This window comes from Crassostrea angulata, chromosome 3 (assembly GCF_025612915.1).
Source record: "Crassostrea angulata isolate pt1a10 chromosome 3, ASM2561291v2, whole genome shotgun sequence".
Classification (NCBI taxonomy): Eukaryota; Metazoa; Mollusca; class Bivalvia; order Ostreida; family Ostreidae; genus Magallana; species Magallana angulata.
Genome location: NC_069113.1, coordinates 40903419 through 40919519, shown reverse-complemented (window position 1 = coordinate 40919519; position 16101 = coordinate 40903419). Strand labels below are relative to the sequence as shown.

At 34.3% G+C, this 16101-nt stretch overlaps 2 protein-coding genes across 2 annotated transcripts; both read right to left on the bottom strand.

The window, feature by feature from the left end:
• Positions 1-274: 274 nt before the first annotated feature.
• Positions 275-3739, bottom strand: LOC128175130 (collagen alpha-1(XII) chain-like). Its single transcript, XM_052840549.1, has 6 exons — positions 3568-3739; positions 3266-3308; positions 2195-2779; positions 1877-2080; positions 1145-1741; positions 275-1029 (listed from the first exon to the last, which is right to left on the bottom strand). Exons 1-6 carry the CDS (start codon positions 3592-3594, stop codon positions 494-496), a joined length of 1992 nt encoding a protein of 663 aa, XP_052696509.1. The 5' UTR covers positions 3595-3739; the 3' UTR covers positions 275-493.
• A 7220-nt stretch (positions 3740-10959) lies between these two features.
• On the bottom strand, positions 10960-15912 carry LOC128178749 (uncharacterized). Its single transcript, XM_052846064.1, has 2 exons — positions 15615-15912; positions 10960-12381 (listed from the first exon to the last, which is right to left on the bottom strand). Exon 2 carries the CDS (start codon positions 12259-12261, stop codon positions 11029-11031), a length of 1233 nt encoding a protein of 410 aa, XP_052702024.1. The 5' UTR covers positions 12262-12381; positions 15615-15912; the 3' UTR covers positions 10960-11028.
• Positions 15913-16101: the final 189 nt, after the last annotated feature.

Sequence of the window (16101 nt, the reverse complement as noted above, 5' to 3'; positions counted from 1 at the left end):
CAAGGTTTTGGAAGTAGGGATAAAGACCTGTATTTCTAACATTTAACTCTTTTTCAAGGCCAGTATTTTAATACATAATATAAATACAGGAATTTACTTAAAGCAATACATGCATTGAATTATTTTATCTGTATATATACGTATTAGTTAAAAAAAAAAGATGAATTTAAAGATACCGATCATGATAACCAATCGAAGTACCTGAAGATTTTAAATGTATAAATTTCAAATCATTTTGGGTTAACGACAAGAAAACTGAAAGATATTTTGTTTCTTAATTTTTATTGAAAAAGCTAAAAATAAATATAAAGTGTATATAACTGTATATAACAACATTCATTTGTAAAATGTATAAAACGTGAACGAACATATTGTATATCATAGAACACAATAGACATTTTTAAAATAAAAGTAATAACTTACAAAAAAGAAAGAAAAAAAATATCGGAATGTAATATCACAGTTTTACAGTGTTAAGTTAATGAACACAGGATTACACGGAATCACAGAAACAAAGCTGTTTCAAACACGGAAATGTGAACTGGAGAAGTTCGTTGTAACTGGGAACATAGAAATACTTCCTGGTGCTGGTCTCCTCCAGGATGTATTTCTCCTCCTCCCCCAGGATGATGGTGATGACGTTCATGTTTTGGAGAGAGTGGAGTTTGGAGACCACGTCCATTACGTTCTGTTCCTGCTCATCCACGAACACAACCACTGTACGCCGCGCGTTGTATCGGCCGCCATTACTGTCAAAGAAGACATCCAGTTTCTCAATGAGGCTTCCTAGTCCCGGGAACGTAATCTTGGAGTTATCATTCCAGGATGTTACCGGAACCAGACCATTTTGCGTCATATCCGGACAATCCGCAATCAGACGACCAACCCAGATGTCTCCCATTCCAATAGTTATCCTTCTTACGATGGACGAGATGAATTTGTTGATGATAAGAGTCTTCTGGGCTCCAATTCCGAATACATCGTAAACAAAAACGATGTCCATTAGTCCATATTTCGGTAGTGGTACAACTGAAATGAAGAAAGTAATCATTAGTTACTATTGATATGATTTAATAATTATCACGAGGATTGGACATACTTATCAAGTGAAATGCATCGATATAATTTGCTTTTAGATTCTTACCACTGGTTGAAGCTGCTTCGTCTTTTGGTAACACTTCACAAGTTCTAGTGGCGAGCAGTGTTCTGATGGAACTTAGGGCATCAAAATTCTCGACATGGAAAAGGAAATTTTTGTCCGGGTTGCTGGCAATGGCACCGAGTTCTACTGTGTCGACCCCTTTGCCAATTCCAATGGCAAACACATAGATTCCAGCATCGTGAGCCAGAGAAGACTCTCTGCGTGTTTTCTCGGAATCCATCGAGAGGCCATCAGTAAGAACGATCATTATATGGGCTACTTCCGGTCTAGCAACGCCTTTGACGAATCCGACTTTTCTTACGAAATGTATGGCATCTCCCGTGTTGGTACCTCTTGCATGGTACGGGAGATTGTTAACAGCTTTCTGAAGTTCCGGGAGTGTTGAGATAGAACCAAGAGGAATGTCTACCTTGACGTCATTGCTGTACGTCACAACCCCGATTCTAGTTTTGGAGTTTGAAATGTCAAAGGCACTCAGGAGTTTGCTGACAAACGTCTTCTGTTTCTGGTAGTTGCTGGACCCGATGCTCCTTGAGGAGTCCATTACGAAGTACACATCCGCTGGTTTTCCATTGCATGCTAAAATAAAGGATTTTATTGGGAAATAAACAAAAGCACGTACGTAAATATTAGGAAGAAATATGAATTATTTACAGCGTGAGAAAATGCTTTAAACCATTTGCAAAGTATTCTATTCTATTTAAGAAAGCATACCTTTAACGAAGGGATGATCACTCTGCTCCCCAATTCTGTAAGAAAAAGTGGTAGTTGTAGGCTCTGTGGTGGTGGTGGTAGGTTCTGTGGTGGTAGTGGTAGGTTCTGTGGTGGTAGTGGTTGGTTCTGTGGTGGTAGTGGTAGGTTCTGTGGTGGTTGTTGTGGCTATTGTCGTTGTGGTTGTCGGTTTCGGTGTTGTTGTCACTGAAAGAAAAAGAAACAATTCTTACAGAACAAACTCACAACCACATAATTAATTAATCACAAAATTTAATGTAGAATGACTAAATAGGAGACAGTCTGTAGGTTATAGCATACCTTGGCAAGTTTTGACTGCAAATACGTTCAGGATGTTTTTCAAAGCACTGTAGTTGTCAACCGTGAAAACATATTCATCAGATGGTTTGTTGGCAATTTTTTCTAATTCTTTTCTGTCATATTTCTTTCCCACACCTATGGCAAACAAATGAATCCCTATTTCACGCGCAACTCGTGCGGCCTCGATGGTTTTTTTCGTCTCGGTAGATTTTCCATCCGTAATGACAACGGCTACTTTAGGGAAATTTTCTCTGGCGCCATTTTTCTCTGAGAACATTTCATTGGACATATATTTGATAGCACCTCCGGTATTGGTTGTTCTACCAGGTTTGAAGCGGATCCAACCAATAGCTTTCTGTAGCTCTTCGCTGTCATGGTATTTCTTAAGATGAAACCGAAGCGTGTTGTATTGGCCAAATGTTACGATTCCTACTTGCGTGTTGTTTGGTCCAATTTTGAACTGCTTGACGATGTTCTTAACAAAATCCACCTGTCTGTTAAAATCGGGCTCCCAAATACTAGCGGAGGAATCCAGGACAAAGACAACATCTGCCATGCTGTCTTGACATTCTGTTATACCGAAATCTAGAATAACATAGAATAATATATCAAAGTTTAAGTCTTAAGAACAATTGCGCTAAGTTGCTTGCTTACTTGAATTCTTTTTTCGTTCTTTCTCTTTTTTAAAATTACGTTTTAGCCCATACTACGATTTCAAAATGACCAGTTCGAAAATACATGCTTATATGGATTTTTCTTTGGCTTTTGTTTAATTATGAATTCGTCCTTGCATTTTGATGTTAGTCTCTTTTGATATATTTTTCCTAATGAATCTCTCAGATATAACTGGAATCAGTGGCGTTTCTTTTCAATCGAGAATAACGAAATCTGTATTATATCTCGGTGTTATGAAAATATTTCCGAGTCAAAAATGTCAGGCTTATTTCGATTTGTTTCGATTGATTTTTAAGGATATTGAACCGATAGCACAATCTTGTAATGATTTTGGATTATCGTTATCTAGAAAGCTAATACCTTTAGACAAATAGCGATAAATCTGACAGGTCTTACCTTTTAGGGGACTACACGTTGTCAAGGCCGATCCAAAGGCTATCTGAAATTCAAAGAACAATCAATGTAAATTTTTTTCTGTGGATTTATTATTTTGTATTAATTTTATATTTTAACATTTAACTACCCTGCCAGCAAAAAATAAGTTTAACCTGAAGTTGGTTACCTATGAAATTACTTTAAATTACATTTCTAAAAAAATTAAAGATGGTCAAGGTTAAAAAGATAAACGATAAAGACCAACGTTAAAATAAAATGAATAAGCACTTAGTCTAGTAAATAAATAATCCAAAAACACCTACAATTAATAAGGCTGCGTAGACTTTCATGGTTGTCAAACAACGTAAGTTTCAAAAACCGATGTATGTTTCCTTTCGAACTGTTAGTTTCCTTTCAGACTGTAAGTTTTCTTTCTGGCTGTTTGTTTCTTATTGAACTGTCGTCTGCGAGTGTTCTGATTTCTGAGATGTATCTTGTGTTTTATATATACTGAAGGTTTAGTCACTTTTTGTCACCCACAAATAAGAAGGAATTTCCTGCCTCCCCAACAATTTACATGGCGGAAGGAAGCACTGCAAAGGGTCTCTTACCAAAAAGGGAGCATTCGACGCTAACATAAAAACACATTTGAAGAAAAGATAAGTATGATTAAACATATCTCAATGAATTACGTAAGTTTCAAAACTTCTCGAAATTTTTGTTTAGGCGTAGTAAACATATTTTATGAATGGAGTAACATTATCTATCGGAAACTGGAAAATATGCCTCTTAAATAAAGAAAAAAAATAATGACATTCTTCGGTTGAAAAGCTGTGTTTCGTAGTAAACAAGTAGTATTTTAGGATGAATCAGAGACTGCAAATAGATTTCTTGAAATGATAAGAATGTGTTATGTGTACGTGACATAGTATGCCTGGCATGGATCAAGGCACCCCATCAGTGCTGCATGCTGTGTCATAGACAGTCTGTCTTTGAAAGTATCAGCTCACATTCTATTGGAAGCTTCACATTTTGCGCGGGAGTGCATGCAAACATTCTTGGACACTGACACAAAACATTATAATCTTTGGGTATATTTTTAGAAAGATGCTATCTTTTTTTTTCAAGAACAGAGATATCTGAAGTAGGTATAAATGGTTGTAAACATTGAAAACTCCAACGCAAAATTGTACTTTTACGATAATTAGATAAATGTTTATTAGAATTGAAAATAGATATAAATAAACATTTATTATGGTACATAGACAAAAAGAATAAATATAGAATGTGTGCAGATTTTGTGTCTTTGATTGTATCTTAGTGTCGAGTGCACGATCGCAGTATTCTTTGAAATTACACTAAAATCTAAAAGTTTGTTATGTAAGATGTTTGTGAGATTCTGATAATCTGGACCATCAATCATAGTGTACAGTATTTTACAAAGACATATATACAGCAAAAACAACAACAAAAGGATATTTAGATATTTTTTAGGAGCAATGTTTTATGTACATGTACCAAGTGGCCTAAAAAGTCTTGGAACTGATGATTCTCTGAAAGAATTTTTTTAAAAATCAGAATGCATTAAAAAAAATCTGTGGTTTCATTAGTCACACCGAGGGACCTAATTCTTTCCTCTCAATCGCTTGCGGTTGAGTAGTCTATGCTTAAGGTTTGTCAAACATGCTACATTCAAGATTATTCACGTCCCTCCTCCTGTCACTAATGAATGTTGAATGTTTGATTTGCCCCCACCACCTCCCGACATCTTTATCAATTTACTCCGCCAGAATGAAATTATATAATTATATTTGAATTAACAAAACAATCATAGCGAAGGAAGCATTGACGTTTTGTGTCAAATTAGTACTCTTGGCAAAGTTAAATCAATAGTTTACAAAGAAAATCAAATCAATCAACAAAAAATGATATCGGAATTTCAACAAAAAATACGACTTATTAGAGCCATGGTTTGTGACATATCTGAAAGGCATCTTGTTAAGGAAAAAATGGAAGACCAAGACAAAAGAAAACGTCGATGACAAGATATTTTGGGAACTACAGTCTGGACTAACCTTATTAATTACTTGTCAGATCAATATTTCAATACCCTGTTTAGGGTAACTTATCGATAATTTTGACAACCCATTTAGCCTAAACCATCCATTTTCGGATATTTATCATCATTCCCCTTCAATTCCTTTAAGAGAGGAGGCAAAAGATCGATTTGAAAAGAATATATATATTCAGATATACGAATGCAAAATAATTTAAGTTTCAGATTTTCTTAAAGAAAAATGCCTTCTTTTTTGTTAATCGACGACACCCGAAAACATGTTTGTTTCAAACCCAAAACCAAAATATTTTACTAGCAACTTTAAGGTGGTATGGGTCATCTCCATATTGTGACGTACTTCCTATTGAAATAAATTATATAGAATCAAGTATAATTTTATAAGTATTTTCTTTCCCATCCCAGAATTGTTACACAACAGTGTAGTGTAACGGGAGTGCTCACTAAGAATCTGCAAGTCCTGAGTTCGAATTCATCTGAGGCTTTTATAAATTTTTACACATTTTCCGAATTTTTTAAACATTTTTTTAATCAAATATTAAAAAATATGAAAATTCTAAAACGATGAAAGCATTTTGATTATAATGCACTTTTAGCCATATTAATATCGACAGGTGTCCCCTACCACCTTAATTTGATAGCTGTTGACAATACAGTATACATAATTTTATTCTCTCACAAAAAAATCGATAATGTTAATATATATATATATATATATATATATATATATATATATATATATATATATATATATATATATATATATATATATATATTAATTTCATATTTGAATGGAAGAGGATTTTGAACTTTATCATATTGATTATTGTAGTCATCATCATCATCAATTTTGCATCTGCTTCTGTATCTACATCATCATCATTATCGTCATCATCAACAACAACCATCATCATGGTTACCTCTCATCATCATTACCACGATACCACCATTATCATTTAAATAATAGTTAACTCTTTCATTTCATCATCATTATCACGATACTACTATAATCATGTATCATGATTATCTCTTTCATCATTGCCACGATATCAACACTATCATTTATGATGATTACCTCTCTCATCATCATTACCACAATACCACTATGGTCATGTATCATGATTTCCTCTTTCATCATCATTATCACGATACAATCATTATCATGTATATATTATCACTACCGCCATCACAATCTCTATATGTACCACAGTGTCCATACAGCCACAATCATCATCGCTACATTCGCTACCGTTATCATCATAGACCAATTCTCAACCACTTCTTAATCATCATCATATTCATTATAGGGGCCATGGTCACGATTTTGGTCAAAATTTATTTCTTCTTTCTTAATTTTTAAATAATGTTTCAGTAAGAAACCAAATAGTCAACCAAAATCTGAGCGACAACTAGTCGTCGAGTTATGAGCGAGATACAGAGCTCGCAATCCTTTGTTATGTAAACAAAACATGTTTTTGTTTACATTTTGAATGTTGTCCTTGTTGACAAGAACATTCTAGATCTAGACCAAAATGGAATGTTTATTTGTGCTCATAGCGAATTCTCAGATAGAAAAATCAGCTTGAAAAAGAACTTTTACCAATATATTGAGCGAATGTAAACAAAAATATGGCACGAGTCATGTGTACATAACACAATATTGTGAGCTATGTATCTTGTTTATAACTCCACGACTGACACTCGAATTTTGGTTGATTATTTATCATAAATGAATTACACATACATGTATTAATTAAAAGTATTGCAAACAATAAAATTAAGACCATGCCCCTTTAATACATAAGAAGTAAAAACTTTCTAATAATCATGTGCCACAATATTCATTACCTATCCGTTTCTATGAAATATATTTAAGAAATCCTTTTATTTAAAAAAATATCCAGAGAGAAACAAATCGATGAACGTTCAGCTATAACAAGTCTTCTTTGTTAAAAATTTTGGTTTAATCTGTGGTGGGATAAAATTCCATTAAATTATTTAATCTATTAATTTCCTTCCAATGGGTTTTAAAAATTGTTTTCAAAGAGAATGGAACTTAGATGGTAAATGAAGTATTGATTAAGTTAGCTATCAAGGAAACTAATATTCGAAAGAATAGGTTTGCACTGAAAATCAAAAGCGGCGATGCATTTTGATGTTCTTCACAAACTTACAGCATTAACCGTGTATATATTTTTGTGAACGAACAATCTCTAATTTTGAAAATTAGAAAAACAAGACGAAGGTTAGAATGATAAAAAATTCAATAACCAGAGAATTTATGATGATAAATAGGATCGGGATATTCCCCTTAATCATGTTTCTTTCGCAGTTGCACTGAAGCACTTTGCGACTAAAAATATATCGAAGACCATTTGCAACCTATTTTAAACAGTGTACATTATTTTAGACATAAACATATAAATCTTTGAATTGTATTCATCGAAAAATGTTAGCTCTGAAAGTTTACGACGTCTATCTATCAGAATTATGGCACTTCGAGTTGCACAGTGTATTCAAAATTGTCAGGAGCGAACACATAATTTCAAATCTATATAAAAAAAAATTTTGGATTGGTTAAATATAATAAAAAAAAATCTCATAATGCTCTTGGTTATTTTTCGTAGGTCAAAACGCTGCATGGCAATAAGAAATCAATGATAGTATTTTTTTAAAATTACGAAATAGTTCTAAGACATTAAAATTAGAAAGTCAAATATCGAGCTACTAGCGAGTTACAGTAACTAGAATTTTTTTTTTTGTAAACAAAGATCGAGTCCTGTTATTGTTTACATACAGGTAAGTGTTGTATTGGTATAAGTTTCAATATAATGTTGCTTTTTGTTGTAACAGTTGATTACTTATGAACACATTTAATTCATTTGTCGCGTTTGCCAAAAATGGTATTTTCTTTTTACTTTACACTATTTGTAAACAAATATAAGACTCGAGCGTTGTTTGCATTACAACGACTTTTCCTCTGTATCTCGCTTGTAACTTGCTTTCTTACAATCAAATTTTGATGTATCATTCAAAATGCATTTGTACACAAGTAAATTATTTTATACATAAATTATTTTATAAAATAAAATTTTCATAAAAATCGTTCTAGAAACCTTTAAACAAAATTATTAGCAAAAGTTTGTTATGCATCACTCGAAACTTCCTCTGCCAACATCTTTAAATCTGACAAAATTTGCATAATTTTACATTTCCTTTCGGTTGGCTCATTCCTGGATTTGCTCTACTATGGATTCCTGTGCTGATTCTAAGAAGCAACGGGTGTACTGAAACACACGCTCTATAGTATCAACCTGTTACCTTTAAATAAACAACCGTGAAGCAATAATTCTATTCGTGTGTGTATTTTGAATTGGTTATTTAGTTTTTTTATTTTGGATTTAAACAAGTTTTAAAAGAAGATTGCCACTGCTAAAATATATTGACCTGGTTTTACAAAATGGATATTTTTTAACTACCAGGTAATGAGATTTCCAATTTTTAAAAGGTTCTGTTCGTTAAAAAAATTTAAATGATAAGCCATCAACAACAAAGATTCTTTACTTTTAGGAAAAAATAATGAGTGTTAGTAATTGCTGTAATTAGTTTGTAGATTCATTAGATACAGCGACCAGAATACAAATTGCAATGAATAATACATGAATGAGGCGTACCCAACATATATCACTCTGTTTAATTTTCAAGGTCACGCTAAAATTAAAACGATATACTCAAGCACTGATTCACAGTGCGCTATCGTTTTAGAAAGGTTGAACAGTTCTGACCAAAATCCTCCAATATTCTTAAAGCACTGGTGTATAAATGTTACAGTAGATGATAAGGCTCAAATGATTGATTTTTTTTATATCAAAAGAAATATTTACTTTAAGTCACTTATGTATTTTATGCTTCTGAGATGATGAAACATTGCGGAAAAGATAAACAAAAGAAAGGTAGCTATCAATTCAACATGACGTCACAGGAAGTAAGTACCAGAAGCCAACTTCAATATTTATCGTTTGGAAGCAGAACATGTATACTGATTGTCTGTGAACAAGGAATATATATATAGCAATGTTTTTCAAATATCAAATGTTCTAATCGAAAATATTTTAAAATTTATGCCAAATACTTGATGTAGAACAGTACATTTCGATTGCACTTGGTTTCGATAGATTCTACCTTTCCGACTTATTATTATATAATTTGACAGTGATCTAACCCTTTAAAAACAGAGGCATAATGTCGGATATGAGTAATCTAAGGAGTCTTATCTGGCTGATATCCCGCTGATATCAAAGGCTTGCACGAATGTTTACAGATATAATGCAGGAGAATAACTAATGCATTACATTAAATTGTTGCATTGAAAACGTCCAATAAAACGTATTTACAGAACTCCAACGGAAATGCCAGTTTACTTTCGGGGCTCATTTGCAAGGAATTAAGAAACGTTTTTGTCGATTCGAATGTCAGTTAGATTAGACATCAATGAAAAAAGGAAATAATAACTCGATAGAAGAGTTTTGTGGCAGGGATTACGTAATCTTGAGAGTTGTTGACATCACAATAAAAGATGGAGATACGTGTAGTGATTGATACTTTTCTTCAAGAAATCCCTACAAACTTGGGACTGATATGAGGAAATAATGCGATGACAATAAAATGATTAGAAAATAAAGTGGACCAATGCAGGATAACAGTCGAAATCTGATCGAATTAGATTTCAATTTGTATATAGAAACTCTTTCATTTCTAATCTTTAAGATTTCAGACAAGATCTTTTTAGACCCGCCCTTTATAAGTCTTAATCCCTTCTTTTCAGCAATTGTAGGGTTTATCATTATTTGTTCGAAAGTGCTTTTTTACTAAGAACAATCAAATATATCATCTATACTAAAGGTCGTAAATATAAACCCGTTTGATACCAGATGTCCCTACTGCTGAAATATTTGGGGATATATACATGTATATTAACACTTTATTCAATAAAGGCTTCAAACTATATACAAACATAAATTTTCGTGCATTTTTAAAGATAACGAGCTACTCTCTGAACTTGCTCAAGAAAAAAAACCTCTTTTTAATGTATAGAGCAAGGTAAGTTTTAAATATCGGAATGATCTGAGAAAGTTCGCCACTGTATTGAATTCTTTGCGATATCTGAAAAGGTAATTGGAAATTGGAATTTCATTTAGCACCGTGCAAAACAGCCTAAATGAGAAGAATAGTACCCGACTTCTGCGTAATAAAAGTGAAATTAAAATTGATTTGGTTAGACGAACGAGGAAATTCATCAGCCGGTTAATTGTCGAGATAACACCCGAGTAGCGCACCCCAATACATCGCGTGAACATTTCTGCACGCTACGCTGCTAAACATGCAGACTCGTCAAGATAAATCGACGCTACTTTTTGTCAAATAATGCATATAATCTCGTTACTACGACTATGACCCCCTAATTGTGCGATGTTATCAAAAGTTGAAACTGCCCGCAGAGCTATGGCGGGACATCGTAGAGTGCACTTTAGTGCATATCTCCAAACGTCGATCTCACAGGGTGTTTGGTTTGGTTGGCGGAGCTGGTGTAGTCAAACAAATATTTACAAGAAAACCCGTGCAAAGATAACAATCTCTAACGGACAATATATAACGATTTTTAATGATTTAACAAAATTAAATAACGGTATATTAAAGATCATAAAAGGTGTCAAAATCGATGATGCCTCTCCGGAACATCCCGAAGAAAGATCAACTTTTTAAAACGTTTCTGCGCTTTCAATTTCATTTTTAAATGCTGGTCGGTTTCTTCCTGTTCTTTGACCGTGCTCCTTTCAGACACAGAGAAAGGTTCAAGCCGAATCGAATTCTGTCCTCCAATCTCACGGCGGCTAAGTCTACCCATTCTCTTCCTGTCGGGGGCCATTAGTTCATCGCCCGACGCATCGTGTTCCGGAATGGACATAAGATGAGATTGCATATTGATCACATTTCTCGGGGATTGCTTCGGGGGTGGAGATGGCAACGTTCTTTCACTTTTTGCTGATCTCTTTTGAGAAGTGACGTCATTTTCTGGGATGTCATCAAGACCCGGTTTATTGATCTGCATTCGTTTAGCACGGTTCGGTCTCCTTTTGAAAGCTTCCACACTTGCTTTATTCAAGTCTAGACTGTCACTATCAGTGTCCGAATTGTCAGCTTCATCGTTACTGTCTTTCTCAGCGCTTTCAATCGGCGGTAGAGTCGGCAGAGCACTGAATCCTTTGTTGTTTTGGGGTGTCGGGGATAAACTGGCAAGTTTACTTCCGTTCCTTGACGTCTTCCGGTTTCCCCCGCCTGCCGCGGGGCGGTCGGTAGGCGATGGCGAAGACTGACTGTTAGAACTTTCCATACCCAAATATCTTAGAGTTTCCTCTTTGTTTCCTTTATTTCGTATACTGAAATCCACTATATCGTACAAATCAGAAGCACTGACGAAACTTATTTTCACGTTATGGGAGTTCTTTTTGTAGCGGTCCGGTAGCAACGGAAGCGAAAGTCTCGAAGCCGACTTCGGTTTTTCTCTCCTCGGTTTATTTGAATTTGAATTTGCATTTTTCCCAATGAGTTCGTCAAAAGATGCCGGTCTTCTTGTCTTATTTTTTGTGACAGGGAACTTTGGAATGTGTTTGGCTCTGACGTATAATGGCGATGACTCCTGAGCCAACATTCCATCCATACTATGTTTGGTGTTCGTAATCTTGCGCATACGTTCTGTGTAGGCCAACATGGACTCCTTCAGTCCTCGTTCGCGATTCACCATCCTAGAAAGAGACACATCGAATTCTTTTTCGTAATGCAGAAGTCGTCGATCGTACTCTTGTTTTAAACGTGAAATCTGAGTTGTGGCACGGTTTTCCGTTTGAAAAATTCCAGAGCTACTTGAACTGGACGAAGAAGACATGGTCAACAACTCAAGTCGTGCCCAAGTCCTGTATATGACATCTCCCCTGTGTTCCCAGGGCCATGTTTTGATTAATGGAACGCTCTTCTAACTTCTATAACAACACTGCGACAAACTAATCTGAAATGAAATAATGTATATTTCTGTTTAAGCTTAATGATAACAATAGGCAGGTTTGATTATCTAAGATAAATAAAGATCACGAAATGGCTCCATTCAGATCTGACAAAACTTGGTATTCTATTTCCTGAATTTTAAATGTTCATTTATATCTTACAAGGTCGTATCCAGCCTTCCATTGGATGCATGTCAGAGTGATGAAGGAAATGTCTTTGCATGTTTAATATAATACTTGACTGGGGGTCTTATTTCTTTGTACAGTGTACTTCTGAAGAATAAGCCCCCTTTCGGGTTAAAGAATACGGTTCCCTCTTACGTAATTAATTTTTTTTGGTAGAAATGATTAAGTGGGGTAATTAGCGCAAATCTCTTCGGTTAATTTATTTGTTCGTCGTCTTTTAATTAAGAATCTTCTTTTATTTTGGAGATTCGAGATTAAAATAAACGAAATTACCTTTGTAGTAACACTGAATTATTGATGCCGGTGAGAGAGAGAGAGAGAGTGAGAGAGAGAGAGAGAGAGAGAGAGAGAGAGAGAGAGAGAGAGAGGATGTTACACAATATAAGATAGACTGTTCTTAATTAATTTTATTGATTCAATACTCTTCAAATACCGATATATTTTCTGATTGTTAAATATCTACTTCATTTCATTCTTTGAAATTACTCGACTTATGAACACAATTATATCTTAATCGTTGTCAGTATACAATGTAGGCGATTTTGTATTCGAGATAAAACCAAATTTTTGCATTATATAGGATCAAAGTGACTTTAAGAAGAAACAGGGATAAAGTACTAGGTATAAAACTTGAATGAGAAGGTGGGATTTTTGTCTATCGAAAGCACATATGAATCCGAATCAATGGAGTCGGCCTTTCAGGCCTACTTTGACGTGAGTGAGTGAGATGGTTAAGTTCACTAAAAGCATCAAATGTGTTCGAACATAAAAACACAATCTTACAGAAAGCTGTCAACGCGTTAAGAGGACCCTCGACTTGCCTTGTGTTTAAACTGTAAAGATTCCTCAGACAAGCCGGAGATTGATTTCGAGTATTGAAAGATATACTCTTCGATTCCATACAAAAGTCTCACTTGATTGAAGGGACAACGGGTGTTCGCCGGTGGAATTTATAGGAAAGATTATCTCTGTACACCTGTGTATAGGAAAGAATATGGAATAAGCAAGCGGCATCGGTAACCCCTTGTTAAATTTAGAATATTAAACAACATTTGACCATATTAAAGAGGCTCTCAGTGGTCAACAAACTAACCGTCAGGGATATCTAAAATTTTAGGATATCATGGTTTGTTTACCTATAAACTATTATTAACCACAGAAAACATCCGTAAATTTTAATTTTTAAATTTGGGTATTTTCCTGTATTTTTATGTAGAGCTCTTCTCTTAAAGGAGATTAACACAGTCTAAAAATGGCCACGTCTATCGAACCCTCTTAACAGGTAGATGGTATGGAATAACAGCAACTGATTGATGTAACACACTATGTAATACAATGTATTTAATACTGGTGACCTAGCCGACAAATTCAACTATACCTTAGAATGTAAATCTCTAGCTAATGTACGGGGAAAAGCCAAATACAGAGAAATTTAGAAAATAAACAATAGTACAAGTTAAAACATAAAAAAAACAGTCTTCTTATTCATGTATGGCTATCAAAATATCCATTGTTTTGGTATATATGCTCTCTATCCCTATTTTCTTGCATATGACTAATATAAAAGTACCTTTAACATATTTTATTTAATAAATGTCTTAGATAAATGAATGGAGAAATTAAACTGTAATCCGCTTCGAAAATACCTAGTATATCAGCGCATTCTCAAATCATTGCATGAAATTGCATACTTATGATGTAATAATTTGGATTTGGCTTTGAGGTCAAAAACTGTAAAATGAAAGACCAAAATATGATTGGGATTTTTTTGAATTACAATAGATAAATAATTTTAATGAAAGACTAATCCCATTCTTTAGTATTTTGACTAGAACAATGACATTAGTATTAAGACCTAAAATCGCACAGCGGGAATTTCATCTAATTATTGAAAGTTTTAATTTCAATTAAAGAAGTTCATTCTCAGTTTAAGGTGTTGGACCCGAACCGCATATTTTGTATGCACGAATAACAAATTCATCATCATTTCTTCACTTTAAATCTTGCACTGATTCTCTATAAAAACCCATGTAAAGTTCTTTCCATTTTTCTTCTTCATTAAACGCGTGGGCCTCCTACCAAGGAATCACAATAATTAATGTGCTGGTTGGAATTCATCGAATTTAAGAATATCACCTGTCTGTCATGCATTTACAATACATGTACACTGTCTAGAAACAGCTCTATGGGACATGATAAACCTTACTTATTCATACTTGGCCAAAATGCTTCTACAGTAGGTATAATCCGCGACGTTGGTTTGAGAAAAACAAATGGGGAGGGGGGGGGGATTCATGCACAAGTATAAGCTAAAGACCTTGAGATTCTGTACTCTCTTCCGTTAAATTGTTTATATTTTCAATACACAATTAGAAGCTAATAAAACTCTATATAGGTCGGGTAAAGTTATATTTACAATCCGACGGTTCAAATAAGAGATATAAAAACAATTCTGATTGCTATAAAGCCTTACGGTGTTTGATAAGTCGAATACAAATAGCACAGGTGTAAATAATTTGTCAGTAATTGTGTACAAATACGCGGGATCGTTAAATAAAGAAACAGCACGAGGTTGACTAACACTAAGTATTACAGTATAAGTGTAGTTAGGCTTTTTAGACTTGGAGAATCCAGCACTAAATGATAGGCAAACATACTTACCCACTTCATGCAGGATTTGTACCAGAGGATAATTTACATATCATTAAAATAAATTCATATACTTGGTTTTAATCCGTTTTTTGTCGCGGGTGTCTTTTTATAGATTTCAGAAACATGAGATGTTTAATCAAGCTACCGTCGAAGTGTACGAAGGGAGCAGACTTTTAAGTTCGTAAATACATCAAGACCCATTAATATGAAAGCTAAAAACTTGTACAGAACAAGAGTTAGCTTAACTTTCTGAACATTATTTGGAATTATGATGCAAAATACTCTTTAAGCTCAAATTATTTATCTAATGTTTTAGTATCATCTAGTAATTTATTATTGCATTGATGACCCTTTCAACATTTCGTTAAAATCTAGAACACACAATGAGAAAAACACCTACCTTGATTTAGGTGTGAATATCCACTAACACACACACACACGTCCCAACGCTCTAGATAGAGAGTTTAAAATTCCTCTGAATATATTGGGGAAACATCGATACAAAACTCTTAATTATCCTATATACTATTTATTTATTGTCAAGACACTAGACTGTGTCTTTAAAATACATTTAAAGAGCTGACGAGTGTATACACAACAGCTTTGAGACAGATAAATACCCTGAGATAAAGAGCAGTCCCTACCACCTCCTATAAATCCGTTCTGTATTCGAAGAGCGGAGACCACAGCGCTCCGATCTTGTATGGGGTATCGACCTCGCTCGAGCATATACAAAGATGTAAAGATAGATCTATTTAATACGTAGGTATAGACTTATAAAAATATTGACCCACGCTTCCCGAGAAAAAAAAAGACTAATCAAGTCGGTGTTCAATCTCCCATGTTGTTTTGATGCCGTCCTGACTTGGGTTCGATTTTTGGCCAAC

What these genes read in the sequence shown, in the direction of transcription:
- LOC128175130 (XM_052840549.1), bottom strand. Translation starts at nt 3,594, where the DNA reads ATGAAAGTCTACGCAGCCTTATTAATT. An exon ending in AACGTGTAGTCCCCTAAAAG is followed by an intron (nt 2,780 to 3,265) that starts GTAAGACCTGTC and finishes ATGTTATTCTAG; the next exon opens with ATTTCGGTATAACAGAATGT. An exon ending in CGAAGCAGCTTCAACCAGTG is followed by an intron (nt 1,030 to 1,144) that starts GTAAGAATCTAA and finishes TCTTCATTTCAG; the next exon opens with TTGTACCACTACCGAAATAT.
- LOC128178749 (XM_052846064.1), bottom strand. Translation starts at nt 12,261, where the DNA reads ATGTCTTCTTCGTCCAGTTCAAGTAGCTCTGGAATTTTTCAAACGGAA.